This window comes from Pristiophorus japonicus, chromosome 1 (genome assembly GCF_044704955.1).
Source record: "Pristiophorus japonicus isolate sPriJap1 chromosome 1, sPriJap1.hap1, whole genome shotgun sequence".
NCBI lineage: Eukaryota > Metazoa > Chordata > Chondrichthyes > Pristiophoridae > Pristiophorus > Pristiophorus japonicus.
Genome location: NC_091977.1, coordinates 517,930,013 through 517,951,940, shown reverse-complemented (window position 1 = coordinate 517,951,940; position 21,928 = coordinate 517,930,013). Strand labels below are relative to the sequence as shown.

The 21,928-nt window shown below is 45.0% G+C and overlaps 1 protein-coding gene across 2 annotated transcripts in view; it reads right to left on the bottom strand.

Moving 5' to 3' along the window:
- Window positions 1–547: 547 nt before the first annotated feature.
- The window catches only part of rab31 (RAB31, member RAS oncogene family), a 180,145-nt gene continuing 158,764 nt past the window's right edge, over window positions 548–21,928 (bottom strand). For both annotated transcript variants that reach the window (XM_070896138.1, XM_070896147.1), the window contains one exon: window positions 548–5,916. In XM_070896138.1, coding sequence (XP_070752239.1) covers window positions 5,819–5,916 — 98 coding nt within the window. In that variant the 3' untranslated portion in view covers window positions 548–5,818. The remainder of the gene's footprint in view (window positions 5,917–21,928) is intronic.

The following is a 21,928-nucleotide window of genomic DNA, read 5'->3' as shown; positions in this document are numbered from 1 at the left end:
AACTGTAGTAACACCTCCCTGCCCCTGTACTCAAATCCCCTTGCTATGAAGGCCAACATGCCATTTGCTTTCTTCACCGCCTGCTGTACCTGCATGCCAACCTTCAATGACTGATGTACCATGACACCCAGGTCTCGTTGCACCTCCCCTTTTCCTAATCTGTCAGCATTCAGGTAATAGTCTGTCTCTCTGTTTTTACCACCAAAGTGGATAACCTCACATTTATCCACATTATACTTCATCTGCCATGCATTTGCCCACTCACCTAATCTATCCAAGTCACTCTGCAGCCTCATAGCATCCTCCTCACAGCTCACACTGCCACCCAACTTAGTGTCATCCGCAAATTTGGAGATACTTAACCCTCCTGAATTTAAAATGCTGTCAAGTTTACATGGTGAATAATAACAATTTGCAAATAAATAGCATCACAATGATTATAGCCATTCTGAAATTTTGAATGCTGTGCAGTGATCCATAGTTTTCTGCCCATACAGTAATGCACTGAGACAACACTCACTGCTCACACGTTGAATTGTTATGAAATTATGTTTATTAAATGTACATTGAAACTGCTCATCTTCAGATAAAGGTAGGGTTTCTTAAGCAACACTGATATGTTAATAGTAATACTATACAGTATTAGTGCTTGAGAATAACACAGCCATTGTACCCATTTAATTGACATGTACTACATGGGACCAGCCCAATCTAAAAAATAACACATATTTTAATTGAAAATACGCTTAGCATTAAAATGAGTTACACTTGACTGACAAAATACCCACATTGGTGCCAAAGATTCTGGTCATGAAAAACCCTGTGATTATGATTGCTATAGATTTATATCAAAATAAATCCTTCAGTCCCAATTTATATATTGATCACCAAGTCAGGAGCATAGATTTCATTCGAACTGTCGCCATGTTTCGATTATGGCTGCCAATATCACATGAAAAACATTTTGATTAATTTGCAGCATCTCCGTAATTATGATTAACTTGAAAACAAAATCTAGTCGGGATGTTTTTATGCAGCAAGTTACACCAAACAACCATAACGTGTGATTATTCAGTAACCGCTGTTAAGTTCTGTATGATAGCGGGGCTATTAACCTGAAGCAATTAAAGAAATCAGTGGCAGCAGAGGTTCAATAATTATGAAACAAAGCAGTTCAATAATTGTGGCAGTTATTAGTTCCGATCAGTGATCCGCATTTCACAAACCAGTAAGCCTTTCTAGTCTCTGCATCATAAAGATCATGGAATACAGCGGCCTTGGAGCCATCATTATTGTGCCGTGTCATGGAGTGAGGAGATGCAGCTTTGTGCCCATGTCTTCCTGCATGACCAGTTACCAATGTGAGCCAACTTTCACAGGAAGGTACTGAGCAGAAGCCAGGTGTGTCTCCACAGGGAAGAGAGGACGATTGGCCGAATGGCCTCCTTCCGTGCTGCAAATTTCTGCGATTCTATGATTCTAGGACTGAGACTAAATGTGGAGCTACCCTGTGCTACCCTCGTGCACTTCCTAATGGCCAACCACAGAAATACCCTCACAGAAACCTAGGAGCATGTCACTCACCTTCCTCTAGTGCGGGATAGTGCGTGGCACATTGCACAGAAATAAATGAGATCAGGGACCAAAAACATAAATGTCTTACGCAATATGGCCTTTAAATTTGTATTATGTGTTCATTTGAACTCTTTGCATTGGGCCAGAATCAATGTACCAGTCCATGAAAAAAAATCAATTTAGTGACGCATTGTGACATAAAGTTTTACAGTTGAAAACTGATCATCATTAAGTGAAATTGATTTCTGGTACACTTTTCTGCAAAGATCCTGGAGCTAAATCTGTGCAAGATAGCTCACACAGCACAGGAAGATCAAGCTTACCATTGTACCCCTGCTCATTCAGTGGAGCCAAACTCAGAAAAGGTGGTTATTGGCAACTTTCAATTATTCTGCATGTTTCCATCTGAAAATAGTTTAAAGAAAATGATGATAGGACATGTACCATTGTTATACTAGCACCAAATGGTGCTGTAGACATTGAAGGCTGCACCCTAAAGATCGGGAATACATCAGGTGTACAGTAATGCAGTGCCCAACCCCTCCCTAGCAATGCGCCAGAAACAACCTATACTGCCACAGTCGGAATGGGTTTGCAAAAAACCAAAAACATATGGAACCTGTAATAAATGATGTCTGTAACTAAAATATAGGAGCTAGGAATAGAAGAATACTTGCTACACATGACAAAAGGAAACAAAACGAGAGAGAATCCCACTACAGAGCCCCAATCCCTGCCGACTTTATTCTGACTTTTAGATAGAAAATCTTCACAATATTGAGAAAAGACCACATTGTCAGCATGAAGCGAGCACACTCAACCATGAGGGAGGCAAATAGAAGTTGCTGCTGTGGAAAAGCGAAGGGGCTGCTGGAATGGATGGCGCGATGGGTCTAAATCTAAGCCAAAACTGATGAAAAGTCCTTTCTAACAGAGGCTAGAAGAAATCCCTCCGCGATGGCACAATATATGCGCAGACTCTCAGCAAAAGCAGTTGCTGCTGTGTTGGTTAACTCCTTCAAAAGAAAGGGTGATGGATAAATAGTTAGGGGCAGCATTGAAGATTATAGGGATATGTATAGATACGAGGGTGATCCAACACACTGGGCCAGAATTTACTGTAAAAATAAGAGTGAGGCTAACGGTGATCATCATTATTTATGCGCAAATTGGACCACAACATCAGACAAGTGCAGTTAACAACAATATCAACAACTTGTATTTATATAGCACCTTTAACCTAGTAAAACATCCCAGAGTGCTTCACGGGAGCGATAACAAGCACAATTTGACACCGAGTCACATAAGGAGATATTACGGCAGAAGAGGTAGGTTTTGAGGAGGAAAGAGAGGTAGAGAGGTTAGGGAGGGAATTCCAGAGCTTAGGGCCTAGGCAGCTGAAGGCACAGCTGACAGTGGTGGAGTGATTGAAATTGGGGATGCACAAGAGGTCAGAATTGTAGGAGTGCAGATATCTCAGAGGGTTGTGGGACTGGAGGAGGTTACAGACATAGGGAGGGGTGAAAACCTAGCAGTGGCTGCCTCGGGTGGGCCTACCCTCTGTAAGCTGTGCAAAAATGGCATCTTGCCATCTGACTCCCCATTCAAATGTATTGAGTAGCATGAAGTTCCGGTACTTGCGTCGTAGGTACAGATTAAACTCGCCACAGCAAGTTAGGGCTTGTCCATTTCAGTCTGAGTACCCTTTTTAACGGCATTGTAAGTCTTAATTACTGCCAGTCAACCTCTCTGGCACTGAAAATTAACTTTTACAAGTGTGGAGTCTAATTCTTTAGCTTTTAATTGATGTTGGAGATTAAAACAAAAATAAATTCCTTTTTTCTTCTTTTTTTCCTGTCTCTTTTATCTCTCTCTCTCTTAACACAATCTTTTTTTTCCCTCTCTCTATTTCGCTTTCTGCACATGATTTGACATTGAATTCACGATTCTAACTTACACTTCCTGCTTCTGACTCAGCCCTGTTCATTAACGGGGTCACAGTCTCAGAATAAGGGGTCGGCCATTTACGATCGAGATGAGGAGAAACTTATTCACTCACAGGGTGGTGAATCTTTTAAATTCTCTACCCCAGAGGACTGTGGAGGCTCAGTCTATGAGTATATTAAAACCGGAGATCGTTAGATTTTTGGATATTAAGGGAATCAAGGGATATGGGGATAGTGCAGGAAAGTGGGGTTGAGGTAGAACATCATCCATGATCACATTGAATGATGGAGCAGGCTCGAGCGGCCAAATGGCCTACTCCTGCTCCTAATTCTTATGTTCTTATGTTATAATTCCTCTATGTCATGGGTTAAGACAAGACACAGTTTCTTGCGCTGTATCACACAAGTTCCAGATGCCCAGTAGAGGGCGCCGCGCTGTTTCAATCTCCCACTTGCAGTAAGTTGCCGTGCAAAAGCTCATGGAAATCAAACAGGCATGATCAAGTCTAACAAACAGCGTGTGCTGTCCATGCGTCGGTTACAGTAAGTTCTGGCCCGATATAGTACATAATGGCTTGTGAGCTGCTGGGACCATGGAAATGTCATGATAATGAAAGCAAAGAATCAAAGTTGAATTATGTAGAATGCAAACTTAGGCAGATATTCCAGAGTTTAACTGAATTACCTTTGAGAAGCAGATTGTACATGGTCAGTGGAAGGAACAGATTTGACGGACTGAATGGCCCTTGCATGTTGCATGCTTTCTTACTGTGCTAAAGGTCAAAAATGCAATGAGTATGAGGCGGTTTCAGCCCAGTTCCAAGCACTCATGTGCACAGCACATACACAATTCATAATTCAACACAAATTGGTATAAAATCAGCAGTCACACTCCATTATTCCACAAGAAAGACTCGCGAAGGAAATGGAAATGGCAAGTATTCTTTTTAATAACTTCTGGTAAAGATAACCTAAACTTGAAGAAGCCTGGATTAGAAAAGAAGCAAAGACCGGTGTCGTTTGAGACAGATTACGCACCTCACAGGGAGACGCAAACTAGAATTGATGGGCTTTGTGATGGGGAAGCTAGCTGAAGACAGCAACATATTGATGGAGCACCAGAATATCCGGCATTATAAGCACATTTATGGGAAGCATGTCTTGATTTGTTGACTCTCTTGTACCTAATCTATAATTCTTTCGTTTGTATTCTTAACTAAGCCCTGGTAATTTCTGCCATTCATAGAAAGAACGATTTTCATCAACTTTTTCCCCTTCTACATTTCCTACATTACAACAGTGACTACACTCCAAAAGTACTTCATTGGCTCTAAAACGCTTTGAGACGTCCGGTGGTCGTAAAAGGTACTATATAAATCCAAGTCTTCTCTCCTGCAGTCACTGGCTCTTGTTGGGGCATCAAATGGCCCTTCTTCGTTTATGAGCCTAGCCAATGAGTATGGGGAAAGCCATTCACCCTTGGCGATAGTGGAAAAGAATCCTGGCTTTCCTTCACTCTGTCCTCGCCCTGCATCCGCACATTCCAGCAGGAGTCACTGGCTAGCGAGCAGAAGTGAGAATCCTGACTGATTTTCCCCTGCTGACTCCAAAGTCGACGATGTCAACTGCCACCCTAGTTAAAATCAATCCTGGGATCTTCCTGGTCTTCATAGCTCATTGCCACACAAGGTAATTCCTTTTCCCATCAAGATGACAGGATTACCATAGAAGTCATTTTAACCTTTATACGACCATACGCCTTAACACCTTTTAAATATGGGGCACGAAAGGAACATTGTTTGGCTTTCACTGTGTTTCATAGTCATTTAATAAGGTTTGGTTGTTTTTCTTTAATCAGATAGGGATAACTGAAGTAACTTGTGATTGGGGGCAATGCACATAAATTAGGATTACACTGAAGAAGATTTAATTTGTTTCTGGCTGCTTGAAACCAAGAGTGGGTACAAAAAGTAAATTGGACTTCAGTCACTGAAGAGGAAGAGCAAAGGGCAACAAAATTAGAGGAAGAAGGAAGGAGGACAACATATTATTCATAGAGCACGTACTCTCCCTGGAACCTCTTGCAGTAACTTCATGAAAGCAGGACAACAGTGTGCTCGAAACGAAAGAATCAGCAGCCCAATCGATGCAACATAACCTCGAGGCTGCTAAATAATTCAAACAATAACACAAAAAAATGTTTCTTTTTTTTCTTTTTTCCTGTCTGGCTGCTTGGTGCGAGGATGATGATGATGATTCAACGTTGCTCGGGCCTGATCTCCAACACAGCTGCCTGCTCAGCAGCAGCGTTTGCTCGATTCTACCCTGTGTCTTCGAACTTTGAAAGCTCCGTTGCTACTACTCTGAGAGGGATCCAAAGGTGGAATTTGTTCACCTGAAAAAAGCACAGTAGGAACGTTACTGATCACCGGGGTTACTTACAGTACAAACCGGCGAACTGCTTTCTTGCTCTTTTTTGTTACATTGCTTTAAACGTCAGATCACACACACACTCAGTTGTAGTAATGGCAGGATCAGGTCTTTATTTAAACTTCATACTACACAAAAACCAGTATGAAAGTTACTGAGACATACACCCCAACTTCTAGTGTACCCTGCCACCTTCAACGATTTGTGCATGGTAGGTAGTGGAGTAACAGTTCTACAGGATGATTCTGGAGTATTGGGCCGATTTGGCTGAGGAAACAGGCCTGGTAGATCCTGACGAAATCTGGGCTTCAGGGACAACTTAAGAAGAGAATTGATTTGAAAGAAATATCATGGCACTGAAAAGCTAGGTCTGGTACATGACATTAAACTACACGCTGATAGTTAGTCAAGGGGACACAGGTTCAAACTGATTGATGTCTCGAGACACACACGTTCCGTTTCCAGTGCGTGCTAAAATAGTGTTACATAGAAACATAGAAAATAGGTGCAGGAGTCAGCCATTCGGCCCTTCGAGTCTGCACCACCATTCAATATGATCATGGCTGATCATGCAACTTCAGTACCCCATTCCTGCTTTCTCTCCATACCCCTTGATCCCTTTATCCGTAAGGGCCACATCTCTCACATCTCTCATACAAACTCGATATTCCATACATACCATCCACAAATCATAGTATTTGTATGTACTTTTGTTGCACTAACAGAATGACAATGTAAACTAAACAACCAGCCACTCAACCTCCTGAAATTGGTTTATTGACGCAATCGACTCTTGCCATGAATTTTATTACTACAACACACAGGTGACCAAATTGACACATTCGAATGGCTTTCATGTGGAGATCACCTCTGCTTTGATCTCGTACCCAATTTACTATCCATGCTCATCAGAAAGGCTGCTTGAACTTTTAACCCAGCATGTGTCATCTCAAAGATTGTGCTGAAAGCGAGGTATTCGGGAAATACGGCCTTTCGGTTCCACACAAACGGTTTTTAAAATTCCCAGATTCTGAGTTTACTGAAATGGCACATCACTGAGTCAGGTGCTCTGATGCATGGCGCATGCCCAAAATGTCATAACCTGTCTTTTCGCTGCTGACCTGCTGTGTATTTCCATGATTTCCTTTTTTTTTAATTCAGATTTTCTTTTAAGTGAATCCAACGGTTAATATCTTTGATAATGCTGTTAAATATTGATGCAAACAGGACTTATTTATTCCCAGTTATTATCAAACTTTTGATTAATAATATGAATCACATGATCACAGTGCAAATACAGATGAGGAAGGCTTGTGTTGTCTTCGTTTATCTCTCCAGTCAGATCTTACAGGGCTTCCAATTCTTGCATAAATGACGCCAAGATTTTTGCCTCCATTATCCTTCCCAGAAATCCATTCCATGCATTGATCGCTCCCTGACATCAATCAGTTTGAACCTGTGTCCCCTTGACTAACTATCAGCGTGTAGTTTAATGTCATGTACCAGACCTAGCTTTTCAGTGCCATGATATTTCTTTCAAATCAATTCTCTTCTTAAGTTGTCCCTGAAGCCCAGATTTCGTCAGGATCTACCAGGCCTGTTTCCTCAGCCAAATCGGCCCAATACTCCAGAATCATCCTGTAGAACTGTTACTCCACTACCTACCATGCACAAATCGTTGAAGGTGGCAGGGCAGGTTGAGAAAGCAGTTAACAAATCTTATGGGATCCTGGGCTTCATGAATAGAGGTATACAGAAGCATGGATATTATGAACCTGTACAAAACACTGCTTCAGCCTCAACTGGAGTATTGTGTCCAATTCTGGGCACCGCACTTTAGGAAGGATGTGAAGGCCTTAGCGAGGGTGCAGAAAAGATTTATGAGAATGATTCCAGGGATGAGGGACTTCAGTTACACGGATAGACTGGAGAAGTTGGGGTTGTTCTCCTCAGAGTAGAAAAGATTGAGAGGAGATTTGATAGAGGTGTTTAAAGTCACGAGGGGTCTGGACAGAGTAGAGAGAAACTGTTCCCATTGGCAGTCGAGAACCAGAGGTTACAGATTTAAGGTGATTGGTAAAAGAACCAAAGGCGATGTTAAAAAAAACATTTTTACACAGCGAGTGGTTAGGATCTGGAATGCACTGCCTGAAAGGGGGGTGGAGGCAGACTCAATCACGGCTTTCAAAAGAGAGTTGGATCAGTACCTGAAAGGAAATAATTTGCAGGGCTATGGGGATAGGGCGGGGGGAGTGCCTGCAGTTAGGAGCCCTGTCTCTCGCGCTGCCTGTAGTTCGAGCGGTGTGTTGACTGTTTCTGACTGTTTCCCAGAAGCCTTTGGTTCGGGATAAGGATGGTGAGTTGCTGTACTTTGCCGATGTGTGTGCTGGGCCCGGCGGGTTCTCGGAGTACGTGCTGTGGCACGCCAAGGGCTTCGGGATGACGCTAAAAGGGCCCAATGACTTCAAGATGGAGGATTTCTTCGCCGCCTCCAGCGAGTTATTCGAGCCGTATTACGGTGAGTAAGGAACAGGGGTCGGGATTGTTGCTGGGGCCAGGGCCGGCTTCGGTGTCGGGCCGGGGTCAGGGCCGGGGCAGAGGTCAGATTCGAGTCTGGAGTCAGGGCTGGTGCTGGGCTCGGGGTCAGGGCCGGGACAGTGGTCAGATTTGAGTCTGGGGTCAGGGCCGGTGCTGGGCTCGGGGTCAGGGCTAGGTTCGGGCCGGGGTCAGGGCCGGGGCAGTGGTCAGATTTGAGTCTGGGGTCAGGGCCGGTGCTGGGCTCGGGGTCAGGGCTAGGTTCGGGCCGGGGCAGTGGTCAGATTTGAGTCTGGGGTCAGGGCTGGTGCTGGGCTCGGGGTCAGGGCTAGGTTCGGGCCGGGGCAGTGGTCAGATTTGAGTCTGGGGTCAGGGCTGGTGCTGGGCTCGGGGGTCAGGGCTGAGGTCGTGGTCAGGGCCAAGGTTAGGGCTAAAAGAGACCATTGTTTAAAAAAGGGAGAGAGAAAGCGGGTAATTATAGACCGGGTTAGTCTGACATCAGTAGTGGGGAAAATGTTGGAATCAATCATTAAAGATGAAATAGCAGCGCATTTGGAAAGCAGTGACAGGATCGGACCAAGTCAGCATGGATTTATGAAAGGGAAATCATGCTTGACAAATCTTCTAGAATTTTTTGAGGATGTAACTAATAGAGTGGATAAGGGAGAAAAAGTGGATGTGGTGTATTTGGACTTTCAGAAGGCTTTTGACAAGGTCCCACACAAGAGATTGGTGTGCAAAATTAAAGCACATGGTATTGGGGGTAATGTACTGATGTGGATAGAGAACTGGTTGACAGACAGGAAGCAGAGAGTCGGGATAAACTAGTCTTTTTCAGAATAACAGGCAGTGACTAGTGGAGTGCCGCAGGGCTCAGTGCCAGGACCCCGGCTCTTTACAAGATACATTAACGATTTAAATGAAGGAATTGAGTGTAATATCGCCAAGTTTGCAGACGACACTAAGCTGGGTGAGCTGTGAGGAGGACGCTAAAAGGCTGCAGGGTGACTTGGACAGGTTAGGTGAGTGGACAAATGCATGGCAGATGCAGTATGATGTGGATAAATGTGAGGTTATCCACTTTGGGGGCAAAAACACAAAGGCAGAATATTATCTGAATGGCGGCAGATTAGGAAAGGGAGAGGTGCAACGAGACCTGGGTGTCATGGTTGATCAGTCATTGAAAGTTGGCATGCAGGTACAGCAGGCGGTGAAGAAGGCAAATGGTATGCTGGCCTTCATAGCTAGGGGATTTGAGTATAAGAGCAGGTAGGTCTTACTGCAGTTGTACAGGACCTTGGTGAGGCCTCACCTGGAATATTGTGTTCAGTTTTGGTCTCCTAATCTGAGGAAGGACGTTCTTGCTATTGAGGGAGTGCAGCGAAGGTTCACCAGATTGATTCCTGGGATGGCAGGACTGACATATGAGGAGAGACTGGATCAACTGGGCCTGTATTCACAGGAGTTTAGAAGGATGAGAGGGGATCTCATAGAAACGTATAAGATTCTGACGGGACTGGACAGGTTAGATGCAGGAAGAATGTTCCCGATGTTGGTGAAGTCCAGAACTAGGGGACATAGTCTAAGGATAAGGGGTAAGCCATTTAGACTGAGATGAGGAGAAACTTCTTCACTCTCAGTTGTTAACCTGTGGAATTCCCTACCGCAGAGAGTTGTTGAGGCCAGTTCATTGGATATATTCAAGAGGGAGTTAGATATGGCCCTTATGGCTAAGGGGATCAAGGGGCATGGAGAGAAAGCAGGAAAGGGGTACTGAGGGAATGATCAGCCATGATCATATTGAATGGCGGTGCAGGCTCGAAGGCCCGAATGGCCTACTCCTGCACCTATTTTCTATGTTTCTATGACTTGCTGAAGTGCTCTTGCAGACAGCTGGCACAGGCTCAACCTTCCGTGCTGTAACCATTCTATGATTCGATTCAATTATTCCTCATACTGCAGCTCTCTGATGTTAGGAGCAATCTCAGTTTTTCTTTGAAATGCCTCTTGTGTTTGAACCTCTACCCCCGTGACTAGAATGAGATACAGTGCTCAAATTGTGGTCTGACCCGAACACAATGCAGCTCCGGCATGACTCCCTCTAATTGTTTTATTGATTCATTGCTTTAGTCTATTTGCTTTGTTGATTGCTACGCCACAGGAATTTTGACTCTTCTAAGATCCCCAGATTTATCTTTTAGCTTTATCCTTAGTTAATAAGCACATAAGAAATAGGAGCAGAAGTAGGCCATTTGGCCCCTCGTGCCTGCTCCACCATTCAATAAGATCATGGCTCCACTTTCTTGCCCACTCCCCATAGCCCTTTACTCCCTTATCGCTCAAAAATCTGTCTATCTTCACCTTAAATATATTCAATGACCCAGCCTCCACAGCTCTCTGGGGCAGAGAATTCCACAGATTTACAACTCTCAGAGAAGAAACTCCTCCTTATCTCAGTTTTAAATGGGCGGCGCCTTATTCTGAGACTATGTCCCCTAGTTCTAGTTTCCCCTATGAGTGGAAATATCCGCTCTGCATCCACCCCCTGTCGAAACCCCCTCATTATCTTAAATGTTTCAATAAGATCACCTCTCATTCTTCTGAACTCCAATGTGTATAGGCCCAATTTGCTCAACCTATCTTCATAAGTCAACCCCCTCATCTCTGGAATCAACCTAGTGAACCTTCTCTGAACAGCCACCAATGCAAGTATATCGTTCCTTAAATACCAAAACTGCACGCAGTACTCCAGGTGTGGCCTCACCAATACCCTGCACAGTTGTAGCAGGACTTCTCTGCTTTTATGCTTTATCCCCCTTGCAATAAAGGCCAATATTCCATTTGCCTTCCTGATTACTTGCTTACCTGCATACTCACTTTTTGTGTTTCATGCACAAGGACCCCCAGGTCCCTTTGTACTGCAGCACTTTGCAATTTTTCTCCATTTAACTTTAAAATTTGCTTTTCTATTTTTTCTGCCAAAGTGGATATATAAAGCTGGAAGCAGTTGCAGAAATATGGTGGGGGCTCAAAATGGGCCCTAGTGGATTGGCCACCTATAGGGCCCAAGTTTCGAGCCGCGCCTAGAACGGCGCAGTCCCGACCTGGACGCCCGTTTTTCGCGCCACAAAGTCCGCCTAAAAAAACCCTCCGTATTCTCCACCTTCCTGCAGGTCTTCTGGCCCTCGACGCAGCGCAGCAGGAGCTGTAGGGGGCGGAGCCAGGTCCCTGCGCTGAAAACAGTGCCGGGAGCACTGCACATGCGCGCTACAGTGGGCACGCAAGTGCAGTAGCTCCAGGCGCCCGAAACTGTGTGGGAGGGGCCCGAAGCATGAAGCCCCTAGCCCTGGCCCAATGGCCTCACTGGGGCTGCGTGAATAAGGCTCCTCCCACGGCCAGCTCCTGCTTCCTCCCGACCCGACTCGACTCCCGCTTCCCGCCCCTGGACCGGACCTGACACTGACCCGACTCCCGCCCCCGGACCGAACCCGACACCCGCTCCCCCCCACCCGCCTCCGGACCGGACCCGACACCCGCTCCCCCCCTCCCACCCACCCCCGCACCGGACCCGACACCCGCTCCCCCCCCCCGCCCCCAGACCGGACCCGACACCCGCTCCCCCCCCCCCCCGCTGGACCCGACACCCGCCCCCCCCCATCCCCAGACCCGACACCCGCTTCCCCCCCCCCCCGCCTCCGGACTGGATCTGACCTGACCTCCCTCCACCCGACCTGACCTCCCTCTCCCTCCCTCCCCCCGACCCGAACCGAACCGACCTCCCTCCCACCACCCCCCCGACCCGACCCAACGCCACCTACCTGTAAATCTGGTGCTGGGGACGGGCCCTGCCCGAAGTCTCGGGCCTGGCCCGTTCAGCCTCCCTCCCCCTTCCCCCCCACCCCCCCCGCCAATCTCTTCCACCCCCCCAATCTCCTTCCCCCTCCCCCCCCCCCCAATCTCCTCCCCCCCCCCCCCCCCCCCCCCCCAATCTCCTTCTCCATTCTAAGTTAGTTTGGAGTAAGTTTTCACTCACGAAACTTTGAAATCAGGCGCAAGTGGCCGGACACGTCCCCTTTTGAAAAAAAAATTCTGTTCCAAAGTGAAACTGTTCTAACTGACTAGAACTGGAGCAAACTAAATGACGAGAATTCCGATTTCTAAGATACTCCGTTCTACACCAGTTGCTCCTAAAAATCAGGAGCAAATCATGTGGAAACTTGGGGCCATAGACACACCACCCGTGTGAACATTGGACGAGATCCTTAAACGCTCCATGACGGAATAGCCTGTTAATACTCATTGCATTGCCTGTCTGAGTGTGATAGTGGAAGGTAACTGGCATCATACCAGCGAGAACCAGTTTCAGGAAAGAAAGGAAATAAATTAAAAATCTAATTTTACACACTCAATGCTACTTCTAACAAATATACTGTACCTATTGAATCATAACATTCAATGGTTGGAAGCAGTTGAATATTCTGTAGTTGGAAATGTATTTACTATCCAAAAAATAATAGTTAATTTGCAGATCTTTAATTTAGCTGAAAAATTCGTCTAACAGTTCAGGAGTTAAAATGATTTCATGCCTGGTCTGATTCTTCACATTTAGTCCAGTGAACTTGTTGGAATAACAAACAATATTGAAAATCTCAATTTGGTTCAATTTAATAAGCTTAGTAAATATTCAGAGGGTAAAATGTTCCAGCAGATGGTCACAAAGAAAGAAATTGCATTTATATAGAACCGTTCATGTCATCAGGCTGTCCCAAACCACTTCACAGCTAATGAATTACATTTGAAATATAATCACTGTCGTTATTTTTTTTAATTCATCCTCTGGATGTGGGCGCTGCCAACAAGGCCAACAATTATTACCCATCCCTGGTTGCCCTTGGGAAGATGGTGGTGAGCAGGTTATTAGTGAGTAATTGCTGCTTGATAGCACTGTTGATGATTCCTTCCATCACTTTGCTGATGATTGGGATTTGCCTCTGATGGACGATAATTGGCCAGGTTGGATTTGTCCTGCTTTGTGTGGACAGGACATACCTGGGCAATTTTCCACATTGTCGAGAAGATGCCAATGTTGTAGCTGTACTAGAGGCGCGGTTAGTTCTGACGCACAGATCTTCAGCACTACAGCGGAGATATTGTTGGGAGCTATAGGGGCCGAAATCCCGGTACCGCCGTTTTTGAGGCGGTGACACCGCCTGAAGAGTGACTTTACCGGCAGGCGGTAATCACCGCCTCAAACTGCCAAATTCAGTTTTTCCGGGCAAAGATCAGGGAGCAGTGCTAAAAGTGGCGTTGCACACTCAATGCCAGCTCAGGTAGCTCAGGAGGCCGACCGAATTTCCAGATGGTAGGCGAGTTGAAAAAACTGAAAAATAAAATGTTTCTGAAGATTTCTCTAACCCACGCCCACACTTCCCCAGTGGTGCCATTAACACATAAATACTGAAAAAATTAAAGATAACAACTTACCTTGATCTCTGGATGATACTGCCCTGGGATCCCTGATGTACCGACAGCTTTTCCAGGCTGTACAAACGCCTGCCGGTAAGACCACCATACCTACCTAATTTCACAGCCGCGGCACGCTCGATGACATCACCCCATGGGTGGCGGTATAGCGTACAGCACTGCTTCTTGGCGCCGCCCAACTAAATTTGTCCAGAGGCCAGGAACCCGCTCCCCGCCGATGGTAAGTCCTTTGCCACCCGTTAGCCGCCCCTTTCCGGCGCTAATGGGTGACGTTATCACCCGAATTTTGACTCTATATTCTTTGCTGTGTCCAGTCTACTCAATGGTTTCTTGATGTTGTGTGCAGTGAAATGAATTGGCTGAAGACTGGCAAATGTGGCAGCCAATTTGTGCTCAGCAAGGTCCCCAAAACAGAAAAGGGATAAATGAGCATTGACATTGTTTTGGTGGTGGAGGGAGGAACATTTGCCAGGACATTGGGAGCATTCCTTGTTCTTCTTCAAATAATGTCATGGAGTCTTTCACTTCCACTGGGTCAGTGGGCAGCACACTCGCCTCTGGGTCAGAAGGTTGTAGGTTCAAATCCCACTCCAGGGACAAGCGCATAATTCTAAGCTGCCACTCCAATGCAGTGGTGAGGAAGTGCTGCACTGTTGGAGGTGCTGTCTTTCAGATGAGACACTGAACCTCTCTCGGGTAGATGTAAAAGAACACATGGCACTATTTAGAGGAAGAGCAGGGGAGTTATCCCTGGTGTCCTGGCCAATATTCATCCCTCAATCAACATAACAAAAACAGATTATCTGGTCATTATCACGGTGCTGTTTGTTGAAGTTGCTGTGCACAAATTGGCTCACATTACAACACTGACTACACTTCAAAAGTACTTAATTGGCTGCAAAACGCTTTGACACATCCAGTGGTCGTGAAAGGTGCTATAGAAATGTAAGTCTATCTTTGTCTTTCTTTTTCCAACTGGACAAGCAGACTGTGCCTTAAGTTTAACATCTGAAAGACTACATTCCATGAATGCACTGAACTGTCAGCCTATGGGCTCTGTGGTCAAGTCCTTGAGTAGGTCTTGAACTCACGAATTTCTGACTCAAGCCAAGAGATCTACCACTGAGCCAAACTAACACTCGAGTTTAAGTTCAGTTTTTGAGTTAGCTAATCTCATTTGGGTCAGCAGCGAGGGCAGTATAGCTGGCCTCAGTGAGCCATGGTCCCCCCACCCTCCTCACCATCCAGTGACCCTGCTAAAGAAAACTGCTCGCATATTGACATAAAAGCAAAATACTGCGGATGTTAGAATCTGAACTAAAAACAGAAAATGCTGGAAATCTCAGCGGGTCAGGCAGCATCTGTGGTGAGAAAAGCAGAGATAACGTTTCGGGTCGATAACCCTTCTTCAGAACTGGCAAATGTTCGAAATGAACAAATTTTGAAGGAGCACTGAAAGGGGGAGGGGAGGAAAGAACAAAAGGGAAGGTCTGTGATAGGGTGGAAGACAGGGGAGATGAGAGACATAAGGGATGATGGGCCAACTTGAGATGCTCGCATATTGATGTTGGCTCAGGATAGAATTGGGCTTGGCTGTTTCACCATCCCTGATCAAGCAGCTTACTGAAAATTGCACGATTCCTCACGGAGTCGTTTGTTGTTTGCTGAGGTACAGAGAGGAGAGGATGTTGGCCCAGAGAATCTCCTCGTAGCACAAGGCAGCACTTTGTTTAATCACCTCTTTAGAGAAACAGATTTCAGGACAGGTTTTTTTTTTCATTCTTCACAATGTGTAAGTGAATACTCTTTGGAGTTAAAAAAACCCCATCTGGCCTGCAGTGAAGTCAGCGGTGTGTTTTACTGTCGGGTGATTGCTGGCCTGCAGTTATACTGCCGGGTGATTCCTGTCTGCAGTCCAGTGAAGTCGGCGGTGTTTTTTCCTGCCCGGTGATTCCCTTGGTCTACACGTTTCCCTTGTCACAATTCGGCTAACAGTTATTACAGAACTCCCAAGCATGAAACAGATTTAAACAATAAAGTTAAAAACTAGACTGAAAAGCACTTAGTTGAAATGGTATGTTGCCGATCCCTGAAGTAAAACAAATCTTTCACACCTGAATGTTTAAAGATATTTGACAAGTAAGACAATGAGGTTTAATTTCATTGCTTCCCTTATTACTGAAATTAGGAGACTCAAAAAAGGCTGAAAATTGATCCCATGTAATTGAAACTCCAGATGGTGATTTTGATGCTGTGTACAATAGATGGCTTGTACTCGTTCTGTCTTGTTGCTACATCTGTTTTTATTTTTGATGCACAAGTAAAAATGATTAATCTCGAGTCATCAACAGACTTCAAAAATCATGGACCATTTCTCAAGACATACTCGCGTATTTTTTTTATAAAGCCTCCAAACAAATATGCATGATTTTCCATTTAAACCTCAGAATAAACAATCAAATATAAATATTGAGAAAGAGCCAGTCAGCCAAATCTTGCATCTGATTAAAATACTATTGTACTGTGATTGAAGAATGGCTTAATCTACCCCGATCACATCCCTCAAATGCTTATAAAACAATCAGTATTTGACAGGCTTCTCCACAGACCATTTCATTTAAAATTGAAATAATGTGAATTTAACCCACTGACGCATAAGAACATAAGAAATAGGAGCAGGAGTAGGCCTTTCGGCCCTTTGAGCCTGCTCTGCCATTTAATGTTATGGCTGATCTTCTACCTTAATTCAACCTTCCCGCACTATCCCCATATCCTTTGATCCCTTTAATATCCAAAAATCTATCGTTCTCAGGCAAAAAGATTCTTGAGAGACTGGGTCCATTGACTGACATTACTAACGCCAACTAATAGACATGAGGGACATAAGTACTTCACATTAACAGTACTTTCACCTTGCATTCTATAATCATTGTGGTGCATGTATTTAACTATATATTTTCCTGCTCATCACCAATTTTTCTGCTCTTCTCTCCTCTAGATATTCTGCCAGATTTTGCTGTAGAAATAACCGCACCTGTGCCGTTAAATGCGGAAACCTGGACGTTGCTGTCAGGTATGCCCTGCTCCTCTAGAAGCTACACAAGAAAGGTATTTCACTGAGAGACTTGCCATTGAAATACATGGAATGGTACTTACCCGTTAAACTCGCAGAAAAATTTAGGGCTTGTCCATTCCAGTGAGAGTACATTGCCAAACAACCTCTCTGGCACTGAAAATTAACTTTTACAAGTGTGGAGTTTCATTCCTTCAGATTTTATTTATTATTGAAGATTGTAAAAAAATAAAATAGTCATTTTTCTTTTACTGTCTGTCTCTTTTATCTCTCTTTCTTTCCCTCTCTTTCTTTCACTTTCTGTACCTGATTTGACACTGAATTAAGCTTACACTTCCTGGTTCAGACTCTGTGCTGATCGTTAATGTTATTTATGTAAACCTGTAAATACCTTGTTTAATCACCAGAGGGCTCATTCCCTGGAGTCCCAAGGGATCCCACAATCCTTGGGAGCACCTGTACATAAGGAGGCTTCACAGGCTGGAGATCTGTAATAAAGGACTATGGTCACATATTACTTTGAGCTTACAGTATCTGGTCAGATTCTTTATTCAAGACTTAAGAGTTAACTATTGTGCAATCTGATTGGGTAAGGAGATTCTCCATTGTTTGCTCTGTTTACACAGGTCCGAGATGCCCTTTCAGAGGGCCTAGAATCGTTTTGCCTCTCTAATTTACAGTAAGTTCCAGTGCAAAATCCCATAGAACGTCTCTGGGCAAGTCATCATCATCATAGGCAGTCCCTCGAAACGAGGATGGCTTGCTTCCACACCAAAAAAGGATGAGTTCACAGGTGTTTCAATGAAGGACCTAATGTTCCAGGTCCTGAACTACATCCTCAAGGATGGAAGATGCCTCTGCATGGATTTTTTTGAACATGTGGTGACCGTTGCACACCAGCCACCACACGGGCTTGTCAGAGCTAGGTTTTGGTCCAATGGCAAGGATTAACCAAGACGACTGGAGACCTGCTCTGCTGCACGGACCTAGTGCGTACACATATCGCAGTGTGGGCTGGCTGTACTGCCCTTGGGCCCCAAACTCACGTCTCTCCTGGGCCCCGATCGGATCCCTCTACAGTCTCTCGCCCTCCTTCGTCCGATCTCGCCGCTTCTGCTGTATCTGCCCATGCTCCAATCACCGACCTCGACCTTGATGATGTTACTCTTGGGCAAGTGTAAGTGTAATGAACAGCTAGTGCCGTTCGTTCACCGCTGTGAACAAAATCCAGCCCATAAACATCTTGCTGGAATACAAGTCCACCGACACTGGGCACCCTCCAGGGCACCCCGTCCAGTACCTTTTAGGAACAGCATTGTTCGTGTGTGAACTTTAACTCTCAGCACTGATAGGATATTCGACTGTGGAGGCTTCACCGCGGAGCTCAATCCTGTTCTCACTCAATTTTTACATACCAGCACTTTCAGTGGGGATTGCTGGATTGTGATCAGGACTGGGAACCCTAAATGATTTTACTCTCTGCAATTCAGGTCCAGTGAAGCCAGCTGTAACATCCTTTTTTGCTGGAATTAGCTACCTCAGTACACACTGTAATATATAATGTATACTGTCCAGCGCAAAGGTCTCTCACTACTTTAAGGTGCGGATAACGGGGACAAATCCTTAAACTCTCCTCAGCAATCCAATCCTAAAAACACAATCTGATCGTACCAACAATCTCAAATAAATAAAACATCTGAAATCTGACAACTTCGGGACCGAATCCGTGCCGGTTTTCGGATTTTGCCGGATTTCGGATCTTGCTGTTGGCGCTCCTCGCCGCCCACCGATTCCCACCACCCGCTGATTCCCCGCTCCTCGTCTCCAGCCGATTCCCATGGCCCCCCAGCGCTGCATTTTTTACCGGTTTCCTTGTCCCTCGCCGCCCTCTTGGCCACCACAAAAATGTCTGGTTTTCAGACAATTCAGGTGTTTGGAATTACGGATTCGTGACTCTGTACCTGTATATGATGTTTGGAGCATCCTGGAATACTCATGGGAATGGGAGGAGGCCATTTAGCCCCTCGAGCCTGTTCTGCCATTCAATGAGATCATGGCTAATCTGCGTCAAGGCCATATTCATGGTGACTGTGTTTAAATTATTTCGTCCATTTCAAGCCTGCATCTCCGACAGGTGGATAAGCCAACAATATGACATGGTCTTCAGTGGTATCCTATGGTTATCTTTTTCATCATTCCGAGTAAATCTGGTTTCATGCTTGCAACTGAATAAAGGCAGATAACATGGAGTAGAGTTCACAGCGGCAGCACTGCCAGCACATATCGGAGAGTTGTAGGCAGCACAACAACAACTTTCTGATATGCAGTGCGTGGGTAAGATTACTTGCTGTCAGCAAAGTTCAGTCATATGTCAACTGGTAAGAAAACCTCACCTAGTTGATAACACAGCCAAATTCAACAACACAACTGGTGAAACAATAATATCACCATCTAGCAACTGCCATGAATTAAAAGATACTAAATAATATTTGAAATGGCAATTCAAAGTAACACAGTGCAACGAGTTCTCTTACAGGCAACAGGGCAATAAGTTTTCAAAACGATCTTTTTAAAAATTCATTTATGGGATGTGGATGTCGCTGGCAAGGCCAGCATTTATTTCCCATCCCTAATTGCTCGAGAAGTTGGTGGTGAGCTGCCATCTTGAACCGCTGCAGTCCGTGTGGTGAAGGTACTGTTAGGTTGGGAGTTGCAGGATTTTGACCCAGCGACGATGAAGGAACAGCGATATATTTCTGAGTCAGGACTATGTGTGACTTGGAGGGGAACGTGGAGGTGGTGGTGTTCCCATGCGCCTGCTCCCCTTGTCCTTCTGGGTGGTAGAGGTCGCGGGTTCAGGAGATGCCATGAATTTCCCAAGTGATTTCTCCCTTTAAGGTCATTTCCCATTAGCCGATGATCCATCAGCTTGCTGAATCAAAACAGAGTTACATTGACTTATTATGGTTAATGGTGCTGGGCTTCCAGTTGCTTTGTCTAGTTCAGTATCATTTCCATATGCCTCCTCCCAGCTACGCTATGTCATAGGCAGTTGGTAATAGCCAGAGTTGTACAATGTGTGTGGGATTGCAGGCTGAACTAAAATCTTTTCTCACCACAAAAAAACAATCTCTGACAAATTCAAACAAACAGGACCTTCATTAACCCGTGACCAAATATGGCGTGGTGCTTTGGCAGTATAAAATGCTAAGGCATTATTTGCAATGCTTCACTGACAGAGTCATTGGAAACACATTGGACGGAATTCGGACCTTGGCAACGATAAGAACCATTAAAAATCCCATTATTTTTTCTACACGGCACAAACACAGTAATCTATCCCACTCGTACACCCCACTGAACCACTAGCAGCACAGAGCCAAATGAACAGTGCAATGTCACTATTCTTCCCATTCAAAAGTAAACCTTCCATTTTCTACATTCAGTGCAGAACACTCTTTGCGTTTGTTATGTTCACCCAACACAAAGATCAGTCAGTGTCTGGGTATGAGTTGCTGTTTTACAATCCTCAGCAGCGTGTGTTTATGTGTAAACACCTGTCCTGTCAAGAAAGTTACATTTATACATTTGAGGCTCTATTCCAATCACACAGAAGTACATGTTCATGGCTAGTTGAATGCAGATTCAAACTCTGCCCTGCTTCCTTCAAGTTCCAAATACAAGTTCCAATAGTCATACTGCGATAACATAACAACATAACATAAGAACATAAGAATTAGGAACAGGAGTAGGCCATCTAGCCCCTCGAGTCTGCTCCGCCATTCAACAAGGTCATGGATGATCTGGCCGTGGACTCAGCTCCACTTAGCCGCCCACTCTCCGTAACCCTTAATTCCCTTATTGGTTAAAAATCTATCTATCTGTGATTTGAATACATTCAATGAGCTAGCCTCAACTGCTTCCTTGGGCAGAGAATTCCACAGATTCACAATCCTCTGGGAGAAGAAATTCCTTCTCAACTCGGTTTTAAATTGGCTCCCCCATATTTTGAGGCTGTGCCCCCTAATTCTAGTCTCCCCGACCAGTGGAAACAACCTCTCTGCCTCTATCTTGTCTATCCCTTTCATTATTTTAAATGTTTCTATAAGATCACCCCTCATCCTTCTGAACTCCAACGAGTAAAGACCCAGTCTACTCAATCTATCATCATAAGGTAACCCCCTCATCTCCAGAATCAGCCTAGTGAATCATCTCTGTACCCCCTCCAAAGCTAGTATATCCTTCCTTAAGTAAGGTGACCAAAACTGCACGCAGTACTCCAGATGCGGCCTCACCAATACCCTGTACAGTTGCAGCAGGACCTCCCTGCTTTTGTACTCCATCCCTCTTGCAATGAAGGCCAACATTCCATTCGCCTTCCTGATTACCTGCTGCACCTGCAAACTAACTTTTTGGGATTCATGCACAAGGACCCCCAGGTCCCTCTGCACCGCAGCATGTTGTAATTTCTCCTCATTCAAATAATATTCCCTTTTACTGTTTTTTTCCCAAGGTGGATGACCTCACTTTCCGACATTGTATTCCATCTGCCAAACCTTAGCCCATTCGCTTAACCAATCTAAATCTCTTTGCAGCCTCTCTGTGCCATCTACACAACCCGCTTTCACACTAATCTTTGTGTCATCTGCAAATTTTGTTACACTACATTCTTTCCCCTCTTCCAGGTCATCTATGTATATTGTAAACAGTTGTGGTCCCAGCACCGATCCCTGTGGCACACCACTAACCACCGATTTCCAACCCGAAAAGGACCCATTTATCCCGACTCTCTGCTTTCTGTTAGCCAGCCAATTCTCGATCCATGCTAATACATTTCCTCTCACTCCGCGTACCTTTATCTTCTGCAGTAACCTTTTGTGTGTCA